This window comes from Cydia splendana, chromosome 4 (assembly GCF_910591565.1).
Source record: "Cydia splendana chromosome 4, ilCydSple1.2, whole genome shotgun sequence".
Taxonomy (NCBI): Eukaryota; Metazoa; Arthropoda; class Insecta; order Lepidoptera; family Tortricidae; genus Cydia; species Cydia splendana.
Window position 1 is genome coordinate 4,867,347 of NC_085963.1, and position 21,914 is coordinate 4,889,260.

The window sequence follows — 21,914 nt, forward strand, 5'->3', positions numbered from 1 at the left end:
CACTTCCCATATCCACAAAACATTCCACTGTATGTTCTTTATTAATTAGTACAGGTTTGTAATATTTTGCATTAGCAGGGACTGCGCTGTCAATAAAAAGTACACGCTTTTCATTGTTGTCAGTTTTCCTAAAAGTACACTTCTCATTGACATGCCCAAATCGTTTACAATTGGTACATTTAACAATAGGTTTGGGACAATGCCTTACTATGTGTCCTTTATCGTTACAATTGAAGCAGAAAATATTATTTACCGAATTGGTAGTTCCCTGTATCGGTCTGTGTCCCTGTTCATTATTTTTGTTTGTGTATGTACGTGTACTCCTAGTCCTATAAATATCAGAATTTTCTGTACATACATCCTTTAGATATTTTAACAGGTCTTCGGGTTCAGTAAATCGGGCAGACGAAGCACCTGCTCGAATAGTGCGATCATCTATTCCTAGTATTACACAGTCTACAGCTTTTTTACCAGAAATATCACAAGCATTAAGCAGCATAATTTTGTCTATGAAATAATCATCCAAATTTTCACCATATCTTAACCGCCTTTGTAACATTTCAGTTAATAACACTCCATAATTGATCTCTGTGGGGAAAGCTTTCTTTAAAAGTATTTGCCATTCCGACCAGGTATGTAATATTGTAGATTGGCCTTGATACCAATCTTTTGCACTTCCAGCCAGCTTTGGAAGGGCATAGTGCATAGTTTGCGCTTCATCCCATTTATAAATTTTTACACACTCATCCACCTTCAATAACCACTGGTCTATACGGTTGTTCTTTAATGCTGGATTAAATTCTGGTATCATAGTCATGTGGCTATTAAAAGTTGATGGTGATTTGGGTTTGACAATTGCTTCCAACAACTGAGAAATGTCTTTCAAATTTAACAACACATTAGGATTAGTAGTGCTTGTCTGACCTTGTGTATGTAGTTCCGGCTGTGCGTGTAGTGTTCCAGTATAATCACCTCGGTTGTCACACGTATCACCACTATTACCACCGATCACCACTGGTATATCACCACCACTAATTTCACTAAGCATCGTGTTCTGCGCCAAGACTTCCGTCGACGACGGTGGCGGCAGCAAAGGTGTAAGGGACGTCTGCGACAGCGGCAACGCTGACGTCGACCCCAACATTGGTGGTCGCTGCTCCATCGACATCAGCGATCTCTGAACTGACGGCGTTCGTCCTCGTGTCACACGACTCGACGACCTATGACGATGGCGATTGCGTCTACTGTTTTTCCGACTTTTCTTGTGAGCGTGTCGTCTATCATCCGAAGAAGCCGACGTCGTAGTCGCCTCAGAACTTGACCTGTCCCGGTTTCGCTTTTTCGATTTCTTACGACTACGGCCCATTTTTCGACTTGTCACTTCTGATAAAAGCGGTTTCAAGTAAACACCGATTAAGTTTTACATAAAGTTTATTTGTTATGTAGTTAATATAGCAGAATAACACAAATTCAATCTCTTTCCACAAATTACACAGCCAAATCCACAGCCTTCATTTTCTGTCTACTGTCAGTGTCATCTTTGTTCCAAAACGCGGGAAACTCTCAGAGTCACTTGTCAAACATTAAAAAAAAACTCAATGAACGTTCGAAAAACCTAGACATCTAACACAAGGGATAAAAACGCGACCGTGCTAAGCCGCCAGGACACTTGGTTGGAATATAAATACTACTAAACTGAAACCATCATCCAATAGGCACATGCAAAATGGAATTGGTTCACACCAGTACAGTCCAGCACGTCATGATAACTCTGACAGGCAATGTATATTGAACGCTCAAAGATAATACGTTGAATGATTAAACTCATGGCATTTTGCTATAAAAGTTTGATTTAGGCCACATTGGTTTGTTGTTATGGGCTATGGCTTAATCCATGTTATCTAATCCATGTTGAATTTTTTATCTAGGTCGTGAGACAGTGACCGATAGCAACTAGGTCCAATATCAAGAAACTTAAACCTAATGAGTATTTACCTTTATGACCAATATTTCAAGAATTAAATATATTAAAATACGGGGACCGACTTACAGGTTACGGGGACAGACTTACCTATTAGATGTTACAAATTGAGATATAGATAGTGTTACGTACATATACATATAAGAACTTCAATAGAAAATATCTCGAAGTCATACATATCTCTGCTCTTCAAAAATTAATGTGGTTCGACCACCTTAGCAGGACCTGCTAAGTATAAAATTTGCTTATTATTTTAATCGTCAGTTATTTCCTCTGGCCCGTCTTATTAAATTATTTTGCCGTGATTTCATTATTAATTAGGGTACGATACGTATGGTATAATAAAAAGCTATTGCCCTTACAAGACTTCCATCGAATGGAGATGGTATACCATTACATCATTACCGTCCTCGCTCATCCGATAATAATGAAATTACTGATGAAGATCTTGTATAATGACGTTTTGATAATACGTCATACTGAAATATTTCTGATTCATAACTAATAATGTACGATAATTAACAAAGTCAGATATAAGATAACTTTGAAGTCTTAATGTACAATCAATCTATATTATATGATCAAACAATATAAGGTGTAGGAGCCTTTCGACTGGGCTTTTAATATGTGCTAGTGGTCCAGGTGAACTACGTACGTTCCTAACAATCAATGTTATAACATTAATAATAATTTATAATTATAATTTTAATTATTATTATTACATTATTTATAATTTTTGAAATCCGCAACCTCTACAACCTTGAAAACCACATAATATGACGGTTTTACGAATAAGTACCTACACTATTTAGATAAAGATAAGCAATAAAAATGATCTCCACGGTCAGATATTTCCACGAGAATGTTCGCGGAATATTCCAATCCCTGTGCTATCAAACTATTACATGTTCTGATTGTTTGTAGAAATGGTCAGGCAATAAAAATGTCTGACGAGCATACAATTTGCTTAACCTACATTTGAATTGGGTCAATTACGTATAACATACGTAGGAGGTTATTTTTATTCTAGCGATTTGTCTTGGTTTTATAAATATCCGGAATCCGGAATATTATTATTGCTTTATAGCGATTTAACTGATTTAAACCACTCTATTACAACACAGTTAATTCAGCTACAAGCATGTGCCAAGAATGGTCACAGTTTTGAGATATTTAAAATATGGACCTTTTTTGTTCTTTCGAACATCATGAAGATCATAATCTTATTCGTATACAATTAAGATACACATACATATTCATAAATATCATAAAATTAACCATACACTATTGTTTATCTATAGAATGTTGGGTTGACTATTGCGTGACATTGCGTTAAAGTTAAATACGCAAACTATTTGCGTACGTGACTGCCATATGTGATTGCAAATCGTGAAAGAGTTTATCACTTTAGTGATAACATACTCGTAACTTTTCCACACAGATCCTGACCGTCTAGCATGAGTTGCGTTATCGCGCGCGAGTCCATAGGTACTTGAAGTAGCGCAAGATGATGGATCCGCCACTGCTGCGATCTGATGTGCTGATGGGTACGCCGCTTTTAGCTCGTCATAGTTTAAAGTGTTTAACATGTTTTGCGGGATCTACTTATTTTGTTAGATTCTGAGTAATGTTGCTTAGTTGTCTTAAGATGTGTTTTCCTATTAAGGAAGCAGATTACCTACACTATAAATATTTATTGGAAACTAATAACGAGGTACTTCCCATTTGATCATGGAATTGTGAAATCCTCATAAAAATCAAGGCATGTGCGAATCGGATTCACACACGGAAGGTCATGACCATGATGACACAATTTCTTAATGTTTAGATTTAGGTATTTACACGTCGGTCGTGTTTCAATTTATCGCCACTCGTTGCGATTTTTTTACTTTTGGCAATTGTATCGTAAGGTACTAACTGGTACCAATCAAACATTGCATTTTTATAAATGGAACAAAGAGTGCCCAAGAGACAAAAGAAAAAGATTATTTAATTGGCAAGTTTAATTATTTTTTGCGAGAAACAGCATTTTCAGTTGTTTCTGCGAATTAGACGGAGCGTGACAGGTCGGCCTGAACTTGTCACAGATTCGATATGCAGATTAGATCAGGCTTCACTTTTTTTATTAAATTTAATCGGTAACAGTTACATAAATGGACTACAGGCGAATGAAGTTTTTTGGCTTAAAGGCTTGAAAGGCTTTCCTCTTTGTGCTATTATTACAGTAAGTAATAATAACTCATTGGCTTTCCTAGACTTCTAAGCATCTTAATAAGATTAATAGCGCGACCTTGAGATTTACTGTAGCAAACATTGTTGACCTAATTCCAATCAGTTATCACTAAATACATAGTAACTGCTTGAATGAGTAACGTGCAAATTAACACTACTCCCACGCTATTCGCACGCGCCTTCAATGGTTCATCATTACCGTTTCTCACGTCATATCATTACCAACTTAGACTCTTTAGAATAAAGCGCATTTTTCCGTGCAGTGAATGACTGAAGTTTTTAGTTTACAAGAACAGGCCTGAGTAGTATAAACAGTATTTGTTCTCATGAAAGTACGTGCCACCAGCCACGTTCAGGTACCTCTGAACATGTGACTAGTCTTGGGTGACATCCAAATTGCGAACAGGAGACATTTCCGTAATATAAGGATAATGGTTTTATTTTCACAAGAAGAGAATTCAGGAAGTAAATTAATTTCTTGGCGCGCTACAAACAGAAGTGCTCCTAATGACCTGAGAATTATTTAGGTACCTTAAGAGTCCGCAAGCTCAATTTTAGTAATATGGAGAAAATTATTTTTATGAAGGTACTTCGTTATTGTTTATTGAATAGAAAAGTCATTAGAGAGCGCATAGAAACAACAATAGTTAGTAGCTATACCTGCCTAGGTATAGTCAGCCAAGAAAGTGGTTTACCACTTTTCGACTCTATCATCTGATTGATAGAGTCGAAAAGTGGTAAACCACTTTCTTGGCTGACCGTACCTATGCGTATGATTTTACAAACAGCAAAAGTGGAATGACTATAGCACGTGATTGTGGTCACACGTGACATACTGTTTCCGTGCCTTTTCTTCTTTAGTTTGTTCATTGCGTAAGAAATGACATCGCCATAATCTTTGATAAAAATAGAAACACTAATGGGGGTGTGACCGCATGACTTATGTTTTTGTACATATGTAATAAAAGTTTGCCAAATATATAAATAGAACCGTGAGTATGTGCAAATGGCTTACATATTTATATAAGTGTTTGAAAAGAAAACATGTCTTAAAAATTGCCGTTTCCTAAAAATCCCCAAACATTAGCGTTAAATGTTAACATTTCCGGCAAGTTTCGTGATTAATACTAAAATCTACTGTGACCTCATGTTGCATTAGTGTCTAAGACTGGCGAAAGTTGAGATCCAGTGTTAACAATACCTATGATATCGTGTTAGTAACATTCAGGGTCAGGAGCTTGTGTGATTACGTTACGAGTATCAAGCACTGAATTATCTATGCGATAGAACGTTTCAGATTATATTGGGACAAATCGTGGTTAGATGTGGCATGACAGGTGGCGAGCCCACCATGGCCAAGGTATGTGCTATTAGCATACTATGAAGGTATCCACTGAAAATTGTTTTCAATGTTATCATATAATAAAATGCAAATGGAAATGAGCGAAATGGAACTGCAGCAAGTTAATTTATTACTATGCGAAATAAATATGTAATAAAAACCGAGAAACTAATAAAGGAATGCATTATTTACCTATTTTTTCTTGCAATCTCTTTTATGTTACGTTTATTAAACTTCTAATTTCCAGTAAGTGATCGAGTATTCTCTATCGCCCGGTTTATGGTATATATTGTGAATTAGTATTTTCGGTCTGGGTAGCAAAAACAATGTCATTTATAATCTATACCTACATATTTTCAACTTTTCATATGCAACATCTAATATTATGTACAATAGATCAATATACCTTTTCATGTGAAAATAAAAATAGATTCACAATACATATAAGTAACCGGGTGATAAACGAAACTCGATCACTTTTTAGAAATTAGAAATGTAATAAAAGTAACAAAGAAAATTGCAAGAAAAACTAGGTAAATAATGCCTTCCTGAATTGGTTTTCTCTATATTTTTATATCATTAATATGGGTACATTTGGCTAAATAACTGACGATACACGTGTTTACAGTTAGCACTTATTGTTTCTGCCTATAAGAAGTTAATAGCTTGGACGGTCACGGTAGGTATGGGTACGAAGTATAGTATAAGTATGTCCGATAAGCGGTTGCTAAGTGGTCAGGTTATAAAATATAATTCTAATTAGGTGTTCAGTTATGTACCTATATTAGATATTTGCTACTGAGTTATGAATGTTTTACGTGTTATCTTTTACGTATATTGACGTCTAGTACAAACAATATACGCATTATTGCACTTACTGTGAGTGTAGGGTATTTTGTGTAGAGTTAGACCAATCTAAGTTAATAGCGATTTTGATAGCCAAGACTGTGCATTGTGCAAGTGTTTATCCAAAGGTCAAACTTCTATGAAATTATGACTTTTAAATAACACTTGCGCAGTCTGTGCTATCAAAATCGCTGCTAACATAGCTTGGTCTGACTCTAAAATTTACTCATAATAGGTTATTATTTTATGGGGTTACATTAGGGTTCGTCGAAAATTGATTAAGTACTTAAGTACTTATAAATATTGTAATTAATTTATGTAATAAAAAAAAATGTTGGACGGAATACGTAATTTAAAAAGTTTATAATATTTATCTGTAATGATTTGTGCTACGGTTTTACAAAAACCAATAGTTATCAACAATCAAGATAATATTTATAAAATAAAATAAGGAAACCTTGGCTAAAAATAATAGCAGATCACATGCTTCAGACGTTTTTTGCGACGTATTATAGGTATATGGTACATAATAGCTATCTCTCGATAATAATCTTTTATCTTATATAATTTTATTTCTGTTCTCTCGATAATATTTGCAATAGAACGTAGAACGTTGGAATCACCATTTTAGGTATAGATATCTCCATTTTAGGTAGGTATCTCAATACAATACGTTTATATGGTATGAATACAATAGAAGTTTGTTACTGAAACATGTTTGCAAATCGGTATTGATTGACGCAAGATATTCGTGTGTTTGTTTGTTGAAACTACTTCGTTAGTTTAAAAAAAATTAGATAGGTACTTACTTATAGGTAAAATAAATAAAGAAACTGTGTTTTCATTGCCCTTTTTTTAAATTATTATGCGTAATGCCCTTTAATGTTCAAACGAAAATAGGAAGAGGCGTTTTCCGCGACATTGGAAACATGATTTACAAGATGCTAGTTTGAGTTGTACATATTACTACTAGTGGCTCTGTGAGCTGTAGACCTCGCGAGCAGAGCTTGAAATAACATGGTGCTAAGAGCTTTAAATACACCGTGTTTTTTTTGATTTCCGTTAATTTCAAGGGTGCATTCCTGAGCTTAAATATAGTAACTTTCTCAAAGACACCGATGTTCTAATTAAGTCCATTTCGGAGATAATCCATAATTTATTTTTTTACTATAAGGCCTCTACAAGCGTGTACACTTGCCTTAGGGCCGGGTTACATATTGATTAGTGTTTAGAATGAGTTCATACATTTGCTACTAAACTTAAGTACAATCTCGGTCGATTGATGTACGAAATGACATTGATATGTCACAGATTTCAATTGTTTGGTTGAGTTAAATGTAATGCCCGTGTTACAACAACGCTATATGCTACATTTAATTACTTTTTAAACAAAAAAAAAACAAAAAAGAAAACAAAAAAAATTTTTTTTTTGAAAATTAACTATGCCATTTAGTTCTTATAAACGTACTTAACTATACCCCGAAGTTAACGGAATTCAATAAAAACACGGTGTATAGTAAATTAAAGAAAAACAATACGAAATTTATGTGTAAAAAAATACAAAAAGTTATAATATCCCAGCATACAATTACCGGGGATCGAACCCAGACCCTCTGAGCAAACAGAAAAAGCAAACGTTTACAAACTGAGCCAAATAGTTCTTAGATGGGTTGACGAAATTTAGCTACTCCTTCTCAAATTAAAATTAGTTAAAATTAAATATCTAAATACCGCCTAAACCAGCGATAATTTTTTTCTGCATTTTTTGCTATTAACTCTGTAAACATGTTTCAAAAAGAAAAAAGTCTTATGATATCGATACGACTATTTGTTTAGGCGCCAGGTATCACGACTCCGCCATTTTTAAAAATTTCCAAAAACCGGATTGACAAAAAAATTTTATTTAGTCATAAAATTCGGTCACAAAATTTCACGAGAATCGGTTAAGAATTGCGACCTGTAGAGGAGAACATCCGGACATACGAAAGCAAAATGCCCGAGTCAAAACGTAGACCTTCGCTTCGCTTCGGTCAATTAAATATATTATATTTAATACTAATCTCGGTCAAACAAACATGTTAATTGGGATAAGCTAGGTAGGAGCTAAATACATCGTTAGATAGATCCCCAAAATCATGTAGAGCTGATCAATAAGTTGATATTAAGCATTGAATCAAATGAATCATGATCTAACGTCAAATATTTTTACAGTTAAAGCCTGCAGTTTTTGCAGTAATATATGATCATTGTCAACAGGGCGCTGGTTTTCTAATGTATAGGGTGACAGAGTATACTTAGTATGAAAAATAAAGTTCCAGTGAAATTCTGCATCATGGTGCGTGTGCGTGGCTTTACCTGTGTTAATTTTCAAAAGTCGATAATACTTAAAAAAAAATATATTATTTATTTCTAAATTTACGCTTTATGAAGACAGTAACCTAGGTACGAGTATCATTAAATAGATGTATATTTGTGAATAGCTTCTGTTTAGGCATAAAAGATCTGAAAAATGCACAAACTTGTAAAGCCGATGGACAGTCCGTTGTAAACCGTGTACCTACATGTTTTTTTAGGTACAACATTTAGTAAGAAAGTAAAACTTACACATAAGCCTTAGTCTCTTGCACACGAACCAGCGTAGTTTTGAAGATGTCGTAAGCCAGTTTGGAGTATTGCGTGGACACCGCCAGCAGGTCTGGCTGGTATTCCACCTCCTTCTGCTTCTCCTCGTTCTCAGGGTCTGTGACTATTCCATGCTTCCTCTTCATGCGTTCCAAACTGTTGCTCTTCTTCGGCGGCGGCGGCGGCGGCGGTGCACTGTTCGCGGCGACGTCACGAGTGCACATATTACACATTTTTTGTTTATTTTTTTTGTGATGTGTTTCGCGCGGGAAGCGAGTAACGTGTGGCCGAGGCGCGCGCGTTCACGAATATAAGTATAGCATTTCTTAGCCCCACCACTGCGCGGTGACGTGCGCAAGGAACGCCTTTCTTCGATAAGGGTTTGAAGATTTGCTTGTCTAGAGGCTACGATTGTGCATGCAATGTTTGTGAATAGGTAGCGCAATTTGAATGATTGATTGATATTTAATATGAAAACATACAGTTTTCAGCTAAAGGCGGTTAAACATTTATTACTAACACATTTTAACTATGTCATGAAAAATAAGATAAAGGATACGTTGGTACGTTTCAGCAAGTCATAATTAATGTTAAAAAAATGAAATGTAATAATAGATTGTGTCAAAAGGGAAAAAAATTATATATTTACGGCGAGGGCGTACATTGAATCCTGAACGAAACGAAAAATTTTAAAATAATATCCTGATCGTAGTGACACGACCTGGGGGGCGATTTTTGAATTTCGATCGCTCGATTTCGTCACTCGAAAATCGGTGGAAAACGGCGAAATGCTAATTTTTGAAATACGAGCGATAGAAATTTGGAATCGAGTGGTATTGACCACTCGTTTTCAATTCTATTAGTAGAATTTAAATGCCTAGTAGTGGAGATATTATTGAACGAAATACACGAAATCGAGCGGTCGAAATTCAAAAATCGTCCCCCTGACCTGTTCAAGTGTTAACGCCCAAGGTGGAAATAATTTTGCTACCATGTGACACATACTTACTGCTTTACACTTCACTTATTAGGAAATTATTATGTTTCAATATATGATTTAGGTTTAAAAAATAGTATGCATAAAAGAAAATAATCAGGTCGTAGAACAGAAAATTTACACGTTGATCCGTCTTAGCAGGGAAGAAAAGTGCTAGTTTGATCCCTCCTAGCAGGGAAGAAAAAGCCCTTTTCCGAATAGGTGATGTAAAAACACTATTGTCTTCCTCTATTGAACGGTAAAATATAATATTTTCCTTGATTTTGTTTAGTTCCTTTGAAGCTCTCATTTTTATAGCACGCAAGCAATAAACTAACTTCATTAAAGATAAATACTGACTAAAAGTGCCTAAAGTGGCCTTTTATCTGGCAGTATATGTTTTACGACTCATATGATTATTCCACTCATCATTCTTGTTTTCATTTTAATCGACTTTTTTTAAATAATACCTAACTATCAAATAAATAATGATTATGGGACTGTAAAGAAACAAAAAATGTTATGACCAGCATTTTTCCATATTTATAATACCTATTTATATAATTAGTACTCCATTTCACTGCCCAAACATTTGCTCTATTTTTCATGGTTTTTCTTGTATTCTAATCTGTTCAAGTAGCCAAATAAAAATTAAACATTTTAGTTGCAGCTTCGCATCCGAGGTCATAAAACCAAGAAAAGCTTAGGAGGGAAATGTTCATGGTCAGTTTATTAACTGTTATAGCTATTTTAAGTAATATTTTTATCACGTCTGTATACCTACTTAGTATAATAAAACCAAAAATTATCAATTTTATAAAGGTTTTTTAAAGCAATTTTATTAGAGAAATTTAGTGGACGAGAACTGTCATAAGTACCAATTTTATGAAGTACCGTAAACCGGGGATACTTTGATCAATTTTAGAGTTTGGCACCATTTTTCGACGATCCTAATATACGTAAAAATATGAAATAAAAATATAATAATCGGTTTTTTCTCTTCTTTCAGCCTGCCAAATAAAAAAAAATTAGGACTTATAATTTTTTCAGAAAAAAATAAAAACAACGTGATCAAAGTTATATTGAGAATGGGGTTACTTTGAAACCACTACTTTTTCTGCTGACAATCTAAAGTAGACCCGCTAATAAGCCCGTAAAAAATAAAAAAATAAAAATTTGTTAAGTACTTTTTAAGTTATATATTTTTTTAAGTTGTGGGGTTACTTTGATAACATACCAAATGATACAAATTAATAACTTTAAGCGCTTATTAGATCATTTACTATAAATAACGTAGGGGTTTAACTTATCATCGCACTTAGCAACAGATTTTTGAATTGCAAGCTTTTCCGTTTCAGTAAATTTGGTCTGTGCCTTTGATATGTTGCCTTTATACTTATTGTATAAAGTTCTATATAAAATATTGTATGCGTTCCATGGCACACGAATAGATTTTAAGCCCGCCACTATTTTTTCAAGTGCATCATTGAGTTGTTCTTCTTGGTATTTTTTGTAGTCTCGTTACTCGATTTTTTTTTGTAATCTCTGGCATTGTTTCTATAAAAGAATATGCATTATTATTTATTGTAGAATTAATACCCTGGTGGGCTGGTGGCCTCACGCACGTATGATAAAAAACCTAAATCAAAGCCGCAGGATAAAATATAGCCAATTTCCACCCAGAAAGTTAATTCCATACAATAAAAAAGGGTAAAAGAATCTTTTAAATCAGATAAGCAGTTCCGGAGATCAACTTCTACATACAAACTAATAATTTTACATCCTCTTCCTCTTGCACTGACTCAAACGATACTTATTTATTATATAACTATTGAAAAATATACATAAAAAAATCGTAAGCTGCCAAAATAATTCATGGTTTTACTTTAATATTTTGATCAATTTCACCACGTATAAGTGACCAAAGACACCCCGACCCATGGATTCCCCGGCTACGTGCGCATGTGTAGGTTGTCGAATTCGGGTATTTTTTTATTAACTCACGAATAAACACTGATTAACTTAAGACACTATAAAATTACACGTTTAATACATTTGGCACAAATACAGTCAAAGTTTTTCAACCAAGAAAACCAGGAAGAAAAGCGTACCCACCATTAATATTTTTATTCTACACGAAATATTAATAATTACACTCGCATCCGATTACTACGTGGTTAAGCAACTATCAGTGTTGCCAATGAAGAAAAAATAACTGCGAAGGTATTTTTCAACTCGTTAAAACAAGCACTTTAGTAGCGGAGGGAAGTTGTTATCAAAGTCGACCCGCAAATCAAAGTAACCCCGGTTTACGGTACCTACTTATTTAGGTTGCGTCCACGGACGGACAGAAACCCAAATAGCTAGGCTAATAATTATTACCTTTGGTGATTTTATTTTATTTTAAATAGAATACAATACAATACAAATCCTCTTTCTTGCACAACCTCAATAAAACATTTACAGAGAGACATACATCAAATACATTAGTTTTTCAATATCGTCCACTCTATTGTCAACAACGCTGTGTGAATTCTTCGCATTTTAAAGTTGGCAACTCCTATAATTGGACGAAATCTAACGCACCTACCCTATACCTATGTATATCTCATTCGAGAATGATGCAAGATTAGGTATCATCTTTTGATGCGTTGTTATTTTGGTGATTGTAAATTACTTTTCAAGAAAAAATCTTTTAAACTACAAATCTAATAAAGTGCTTAACTTAAAATAAAAAACATGCATACTTACATGCAATGCAACTTATAAGGCATGTGATTGTATAATCTTCGTATGTAGTGGAGCGGGCATTTATTTGTATACCGACTGTATAAACAACGCATTTTCTTTAATTATGCACGAAAAGCGAGTGCTAAATGTGTGAACAACGCGCGTGTACGAATAATTATACTTGTAAGTGAAATGCGGTCCTTATGTATATATATAGGCTTGGTTTGGTTGATAAGGGGTTTATAAGATTTGCTCGTAGCAATTAGCTGCAAAATATTGGAAAATCCTATTTTAGAGGATCGAATCAGTCATTGGGAAATTTGAAAGGAAAACTATTATTAGAACTCGACTACCTATAAGGGCTATAAGTAGTACCTACTCCTTCTATTTATCAATACGAAAAGTACATTTTCGAGTTGAATCCATTTAGATCAAACTGATAAATAATGTAAATAGAGATGTGACTCATTTTCATGGATACAATGTTTTACTGATTCTCCTTTATGGCTCCTCTACACGATGCGCCAACGTCGACCAATCCTAGGGACGCAGCTATGCGGTAGAATGAGATAGCAATATCACTTGCTCCCTCTAACGCATAAATGCGTCCCTTGGATTGGCCGACGTTGGCGCATCGTGTAGAGGAGCCATTACATTATACCTCTAGTCGCACGGAAATTCCTACGGCTTGGAGGAGTTGGAGGCGCCAAGGTGCGTATCCAACATGTCAATCGTATACCTACACTCCGTAGCGAACGAAACGTCACTGTCGCACATGGAAAAGTGATAAAGAGACACAAAGCGTTTCGCTATCGTTGCGCAAGCGATTGTCACTTTGGCTATTAGGCAGCGGGGTGACCGCGCTAAGCTCATAAATACTATTACCACTTTACAATTAAGATGTACCACAGTAACTGGATTTGGATGTTTTTTTTATGAAGGAGTCGTAACTCATAGGTTGATGTGAGAAACTTTCCGACGGAAAGTTTCCATATTGCAAAATTTTCAATGTAAGAAAAACATTCTAAAACATTTTTTGTATAGGTACCTATAGAAATTTTCCATTTCCAAGATAAAAGTTTTCTTTATTTCTGTGATTGCTCCAGCGTTGTCAGGGAAATGGGCGAGGTCAGACATCCAAGCTCTTCGAAATAATTTTAATTAATAGACAAGCTCAGTTCTGCTGACATGTCACCCGCCTTGTAGTAATTAAATAAGTGTGTCGCAACGAAATCTTGTGACCTGGCCCGCTTAGACGATCTACGTGCTGGGTCTCAGCTGTGATGAGGGCTAACATCATGTCTGGCTAGTACTTGAATTAGTGGGGACCTGTGACCTAGATGAATTCGAGCGCTCTGTAACTTTCCGTCTAAAATTCTTTTGGCTTTGTTAACCTTTCATAAGTGTGTGGTGGTCAAAAATCGTGGGTTTCAAACCTTGGTTATGCTGTATTAAGGATAACTTACGCTAGACAGGGCCAGGGCCGGGCCGGAGCTTCCAGCGCTTCGTTTTCTATGGAAAGCTCCACGTGATCACCGATCAGCCGTCATAGAAAATGACATGTCGGACGCCTCGGCCCGGTCTAGCGTGAGTCATCCTTTATAGAGCAGAAAAAAATGCAAAAAGATGACTAAAAATTCGGTCTGGGTCTTTATCATACACAAGCGCATAGACAAGCGGTTAATCCAAATTGGACGGTAAAATACAAATTTAAGGGATCGCTTGCGTTTAACTTACTTAATACATAAGAATCGCGACGCCGATTTTAAAGTTGCATGAAATTTATTTTTAACATCTTCAAAAGGGAGGGGCAGATAACAAAATTTTAGTTATCGATTTTCGCGGTTGCCGTCTCGAATATCGGCTTCATATTGTTATCATCATCCAAACATCAGATCTTATCGATGGTAACCGAGTTATCTTATCGACCAAAAAATTAGTCATCTTAATTTTTAGGGTTTGGTTGCCAACTTGCACCATTAGGTAAATTATTTCTAAAGTAAGCTGACGTTTCGCATACGATACTAAAAAAACAATCACTCAAATTTCCACTTTTCCTTTTTCTTTTCTATGAATTGCCACCTTTACTCATCAGGTACAGAGGTAAGTACCGCGACTTACCTACTAAAGGGTGTCAAAATAATCATCATAAACAGAAGCCATGCTAGCCCTTCAGGATACTGCGCGACGTATACAGCTAACAACGTTCATATAAGGAACACTTTAAAATCTTTTAACTAATCATTTCGAGCACCTGGGTGCGTAGCCAACATGCTAACGCTCCGTAGCGAACGAAATGCTAATGTCGTGTCGCACTAGTGGAGTAGAGTGATAGTGATAGAGAGCAATAACTACGATACGCTACGGAGAGTTAATAACGATTGGCACGTTGGCTACTCGCCCAGTGCTTTTTATTAGGTATTACGTAAAACAATCTCACCTATAGTTCATCTAAGTAAAGTAACTCTGCACCGCTTTAGGGTAACATTCCATTTCTGACCGCAGCTGCACTACCTACTAGTACGAACGCGTCGGTTTTGTTGTCAATTTCCATAATAAAATTGGTAAAATGAATGGTAGTGCTGCTGTCGTTGGAAATGGATTGTCACCTTTAGGGTGACATTCGGATGTCAACTGCAGCTGCATTATTGTTGCGACATTACTGTTGCGGCGATGATGTCGATGTCGCCGCTCTGTCTGTCAATTTATTTGATATAACGAGCGATGTTCGCCGTCGCATTACTGCCGCGATTATGATAGCAATATCATCCGATGGAAATCCGACGCAGCTGCAGTTGGCATCCAAATGTCACCTTTAGCGACAAAGTGTATCGTTTGTCTGTGTTAAGAATGACTCACGTTAGACCGGGCCGTCGCCGGGCCGGAGGTTCCGGAGCTTTCTTGAACCGTCTAAATGGAGCTTAAGATGCCATTTCCGGGTTCTTTCAAGTCTGCTAAGTTTTGGTGGATACGACACTGATTTTATCCGTGTTCTTGTGACGTGGAAGCACAAGTCCATTATAATTTGATCGTCTCTACAGGCCATCCAATCTTAGCTTACAAAACAGCGATAGGAGTGGCATCAGTTTGTACCATCGAGACGGAATCGAATTGCAGTCGTATCGTATTGAAAACTGCGCATATCGATCCTTTTGCTCCGCTTGGTACATTCAAGCTGGCACGTAGTCCCGAAATAACATTGCGATTAGTTAGGCGCCACTAATGTTTCATAGATAACTAATAGATGCGCTTATCTACTGTCTACAGCTATTCGTTTGTTACTTAATAATTGTTTCTTCTGAGAAGAATGTTGCTTAAAAGCGTTATTTACAAATAAATTATAAACTGAAATAAATAGTATATGAATACAAAAAAAAAGTGACCAAGGCCTCCAGTGCCCCAGGCTGGAAACAAACCAGCTATCGCGGCAGGTGCCTACACTTTTTATTAGTATATGAGATTTATTTCAGCGTTTGTAACTATCACTAGGTATTTAATTTTATAAATGCGAAATAAACTGTTTGGCTGTCTGTTACCTCTTCACGCTTAAACTGCTGTACCGATTTAGATGAAATTTGATATGGAAATATGTAGTTTGAGGCCAGAGCAAGGACAAAGGATAGTTTTTATCCATAGATATCTTTTACGGATTCTTGGAAATTAGGCAAATTTTTAACACCACCTATAAAAGGCTAACTACTTGGATAAGAGATAGAGGATGAACCCATCGTTTCATATGCTTAACTCGTTTATATAAAATAAAACCCGCCTTGCTACTTTGGTTGGTATACTATTTAATACCAACCCATAAGATTAAATGCCTTGCAAAGTCAAAAGTTAAGTTAGTTGCTCTTACAATGCGAGGAAAACATCTAGAGCTCGATTCAGATTTATCAATTTGTTACGGTTAAGACCTTATTTTAATAGATAAAAATCATTTCAGCGACACGGTTTCTGTTGCGTAGTGTGTTCCGGTGTAGGATTCGGCAGATTACAACGCAACCGCCGAAATACAACACCCTTCGGCCTAAAGTCCGCGCTCGCGATGTTTAACCATCCAGCAGCGTTTCTTCAATCAAAAACGTCACTTTTGACACTGACAGATCAGATCCCTAATTAATCCAGATATAATTCATAACCTGTTATTAAAATCAGGATACGCCTGCGTGTTGTTTAATGCTGATTGGTCCATGCGAAATAAAGAGAAAGTCGTGTGTGAGATGTAGGTATGTGTGACTCATGCGAGTAAATCACTAAGCGCCACTTGCACCATCCCACTAACCCGGTGTTAACCGGTTAAACTTGGAGTTACTATGGTTACCAGTACTATTTCACATTGGGTTAACGGTTTAACGGGTTAACCCCAGGTTAGTGGGATGATACAAGTGGCGCTAAGACGATAGCCAAGTCCGTATCAAAATCATAACACATTGTTAAATGAGTATCGACTTCCTAGCATAAGTTACTGTAAAATATTCCGCAGTAATTATACAGAGGAGCATGTTTATAGGACAATAATTTGTAGGCGTTCAATACAAATGCTTGTGTAACGTGACAACTGCGTGTACGTGTTAGATACTAAAGGGGCCCACTGATTAACAGTCCGCCGGACGGTATCGGCCTGTCAGTTAGAACAAAATTTTGACAGTTCCGAACAACTGACAGGCCGATACCGTCCGGCGGACTGTTAATCAGTGGGCTCCTTAAGGAACATTTCACATATTGTGATGTGATGAGTGTGTGCTCGTACCTAATGTACCTACTAGCTACCTACTTACACGTCAAAAATATAAATAATATTGAAGGAACATCGCGAAATAATTGGACATTTTACACTTCATAAAATATTATTTTATATTAAGGTATAAGTCGATTTAGTTTTACATTTAGGAAATGAATATAGCAATAATAAATATGTACCTATGTATAAACACTTCATTGTAAATAAGACAGATTACAAACACAATAAAAACAAAATATGTATGTATATACAATGTACAAAGGCGAATTTATCCCTATAAGGGATCTTAAGGCGGGGGCAGGGATAAATACTTACTTAAGGGGCCCACTGATTAACAGTCCGCAGGCCGGTATCGGCCTGTCAGTTAAAACAAAATTTTGACAGTTCCGAACAACTGACAGGCCGATACCGTCCGGCGGACTGTTAATCAGTGGGCCCCTTTACTACGTACTCCTCTGGCGCAGCGACCCAAAGTGTGTCTTGGCTTCCAACACGACTGCTCGCCACTGATGGTCCTGTGCCGTTTCTCGCCAGTTTTCAACCCGGAGCTCGCGCAAATATAAAAAAAAGAAAAAAAAAAGAATAAATATTATTTTCGTTTGTCATGCTCTGAAAGAGGGCCCTTGTTGTTCTACAAAGTGTGCAGAAAACGACACGTTTACTCTAGAGCACTGTACTTTCTAAGTACGTTTTTTCCTTTTATTTCTAAGTATAACTAAGTAATTTTGTATTTAATTGTAACAATTGAAAATATCTGGTAGTTTGTTTAGTGGTTGATTTTGCGATGTTTGCCAGCATGTGGAGCATATAAGAACTTGAGAGTTGATGGAAAACCGGACTATTTAGCGTAAAGTGGAGCGATCTTACCGATATCTTCCTTAGGTAATTATTCGGTAATGACAGGTTCATATGATTTGCTTGTGACCTAATCGATACCTATACATTCCCACGAGCATATGACCGGTATCACATGATGGACGCCTACGCCACAGTACCTACTACAAGTATAAGTCATAACATTTGTTCACATGTGTGTACGTCACGTGATCACAGCTGTGCACAGATGATAATCGCAGGTTTAAAATTGTCTACATGAGTCAGTTACGATTGTATTTTATTTTAGGAACTACTGAATACGTATATTTATGGAGAAATCAATGTTTTTAAAAATGTTTATAGAAATGATAAGATTGCATATTCTCAAGAAATTTGTTGCCGTTTTGACGTAGGTACTTACTCACAGGTTAGTGATAGCAGTTGCTATATATAACCTGTTACAATTTTTATTCCTCATCTATACGATGGGCCATCATATTACGTACTGGCCCATTAAGATGGGCCAGCGTGTAGAGAGGGTAGTGGTGTCGGATGGCTTATGACGCGGCGGGATAGCGATGGGATGGCCACGGTGTCGGTTTTTCATCCGCACATCAAATTTTTGTACGGAGGATTGATAATGAAAATAAGTAGGTTCTTCCTAGTGATATCCAGTATATCCACGGAGACTTCACAAACGTAAACACATTATGAAAGAAATATAGTTGATAAGGAAATCTTGCCAGGAGGACAACGTGATCTACCACAAAATGATACAATTTTGCTACTAGGAAATTTCTGATCTGTTACACTTCGTGGAACTTCCGTGAATTTAAAGTAGGTGTCATCATCAGATCTCATCAGATTTTCCATAGAGTCAGGTTAATATTTGAATTTATTGAAATGCAAAATACGTAAATCATGAATAAAATGTTTCCTTACTGGTGGCGCTACTGCGCCAAAATTCCCTTTCGACCTTAATTAATTTTGGCGCAGTAGCGCCACCATGCTCCCGGCCATTTGTTCGGCGCCTCCTTCAGCCATGAAGGTCCACTTACCTTATTGTTGATTTCATATTGATCCATAAGACCAAAATATTTCTTAGATGGGGACATAATATATTGCCGTTCTAAAGTTCTGCTCGCATTTTTTATAGCGTGCATTAAAAAACGTGCCTATATTTATATCGAGCTATCGGATATCAGCTCCAAAATTTCCCGACTTATATATAACGTGTTTTCTCATAAGACCCAGGGCAGTACCCCTGGAGAAGTACCCGGGGACTTCCGAGGTTATATCGAGTGAGTAATCATTGTGTAAAAAAGTTATGTGCGTGCAGCTAATGACGATTCAATGTGTAAGCTCCCAGTTGGATCCTCTAACTGCTCCGTTTATGTTTTTGCCGGCTTTTTTTTCGGAAATTTGGATAATCAGTGGATTATTGCTCCTGCGATAATTGATTTAACTAAACGTGTTTTTTTCAAGAGTGAAGCTACACGAGCGTAATTTTTTGAGTTATCTGTCCTGTAATTTCGGTCGCGTAATCAACAGCATAGGCAAAATGCCCATTTTGCGACGCCGTGTGAACAAAACAGGAGGCGAATGAATGCGGGATTCCACCATTCTGCACGGCAGAAGGACTTATTTCAATTACGCTAATTACCCACACTTTTGATATGACGACGTCGAGTACGAGTACGTCAATATAATAGCTAATTTGACATGTCTTTTTTTAGATATCACAACATTTGGCGTTTACAAGCCGAGCTGCGGCGCTAGTCATAATATCGTTGCCAGTTGCCACAGAAACAACCTATCGTAGTCTTGTCGAACTAAGTTTGAAAGTGAGAGAGAGAGAAATGTATTACCTACTTAGGTACTTAATATTGTCGACTGTCGCATATTGTTCCTATTTATTGCCGTGATAAAGGAAACATTATACGAAAGTATCTGCATAAATAAATTTGTCAATCCTATCAGAAATATGTATCTCCTAAAACTGGCAATGTGTAAACCATGAACTACCTAAATTATGTATTGCTTACGAAAGTGAAATGCCAATCTTGGATAATAGAGTTAGACCAAGAAAAGTCAGCAGAGATTTTGGTAGCCCACGCAGTGCAAGTGTTATTTTAAACGTCAAACTTCGATGAAATTATGATGTATAAATTACATTTCACACTGCGTGGGCTATCAAAATGCCAATCTTGGATAATAGACTTAGACCAAGAAAAGTCTGCAGTAATTTTGATAGCCCACGCAGTGCAAGTGTTATTTTAAACGTCAAACTTCTATGAAATTATGACGTATAAATAACACATACACTGCGTGGACTATCAAAATCGCTGCAGACTTTTCTTGGTCTAACTCTACAATATATATCTTGTTATCCGTAATAATTAATTATGAATATATTACACAAACGATTACACACCACATGATACACATACCTCCGTAATACAGTAAAATAATGGTGCTTAAGTAAAAGCTGGAGCCAGATTCTGATTTAACCATTTGTTACGGGTTTGATCTTGTTTTGATACGACTTGATCAACTTGATCTTGACTTGACCGATCGGTCGATACGAAATGAATTGAAGGTCGTGCGTGCGTGAGATGCGCGTCAGTGAAACATAGACTAGGAATCCTCTAGACCGAGTTTAGAGCAATTATTTCATGCAACCGATGATGCCAAAAATGCGGGGGTGCGCGGGACGAGATGAGCAAAGTCCCGTGCCGTGATTGGTCCGTTCAAAGACACGGACGTCACACAAAGACACTTTCGACTCGAACATGGAGTAAAATTACCGTGTGCGTGGCAGAGGGGGTAGCGCGACTATGCTAAGTCTAAGGATGTTTTGTCTGTGCAGCGAAATGAATGAAAGAATGAAATATATTTACCAGTCACCAAGACAATCGTCAAAGTCGTATCAAAACCAGGAAAGACCATAAAAAATTTTAAAATAGAACCGACCTTCGTTTCAAGAATTCATAATATTTACGCTTATTTCTTAGAACTCTTCTTTACGATCGATAACACTAATCCACGAAAATTTTGACTATCTTACAGTATTATATTTTAAGCAGCTTTAATACGTATCTATTCATTGATGATGATGATAATAACTATTAATAACGATTATGGCACGTGGAATGAGCAAACTTTTAGTGCAACATACTTTATGATTGATAATTATAACCTCTAGTCGTTAGAGCTATAAGCTCCAGGGGTGGAAGTGAAATATGCATAAGACGCGAGTTGGCACAGTGGCTGTTAACAGCCACTGGGTAGAAAGCGGCGCACACCTCTCGACACCCCTGAGCCGCTCACACCGGTGTTGCCCTTGAGCCATCCTAGATGTCGCTTTTTGTGGGGGCCCATCATCTTGTGAGGGCGAGTCACCGTCTGCCGGAAATAAAATTGCATACCGTTTTATTAGGCAGGCGTCCGGTTTTTTACCCCATAGCTCAGTTCTTAGTCCATCGCTTTCACCCAATAACCTAGTTCATTTTAGATTCCATCAACTCTCAATAGTCCTTACACCCTGGCAGGTGCTGCCTCTGCGTGCGTCCCATGACACGGGCAAGGGCAGCCTCCGCTCGGTGTACCCCTTACATTTCATTAAAGT

The 21,914-nt window shown here is 36.8% G+C and overlaps 2 protein-coding genes across 2 annotated transcripts in view; both read right to left on the minus strand.

Annotated features, from left to right (window-relative positions):
- Positions 1-9,420, minus strand: part of LOC134789672 (transmembrane protein 205) — a 36,989-nt gene extending 27,569 nt beyond the window's left edge. The window contains exon 1 of the mRNA XM_063760268.1: positions 9,006-9,420. Within this exon, the coding sequence (XP_063616338.1) occupies positions 9,006-9,256 (251 nt within the window). The 5' untranslated portion in view covers positions 9,257-9,420. The remainder of the gene's footprint in view (positions 1-9,005) is intronic.
- The window catches only part of LOC134789724 (cytochrome c oxidase subunit 5A, mitochondrial), a 193,582-nt gene that overhangs the window by 122,504 nt on the left and 49,164 nt on the right, over positions 1-21,914 (minus strand). The gene's annotated exons all lie outside the window — the stretch shown is intronic.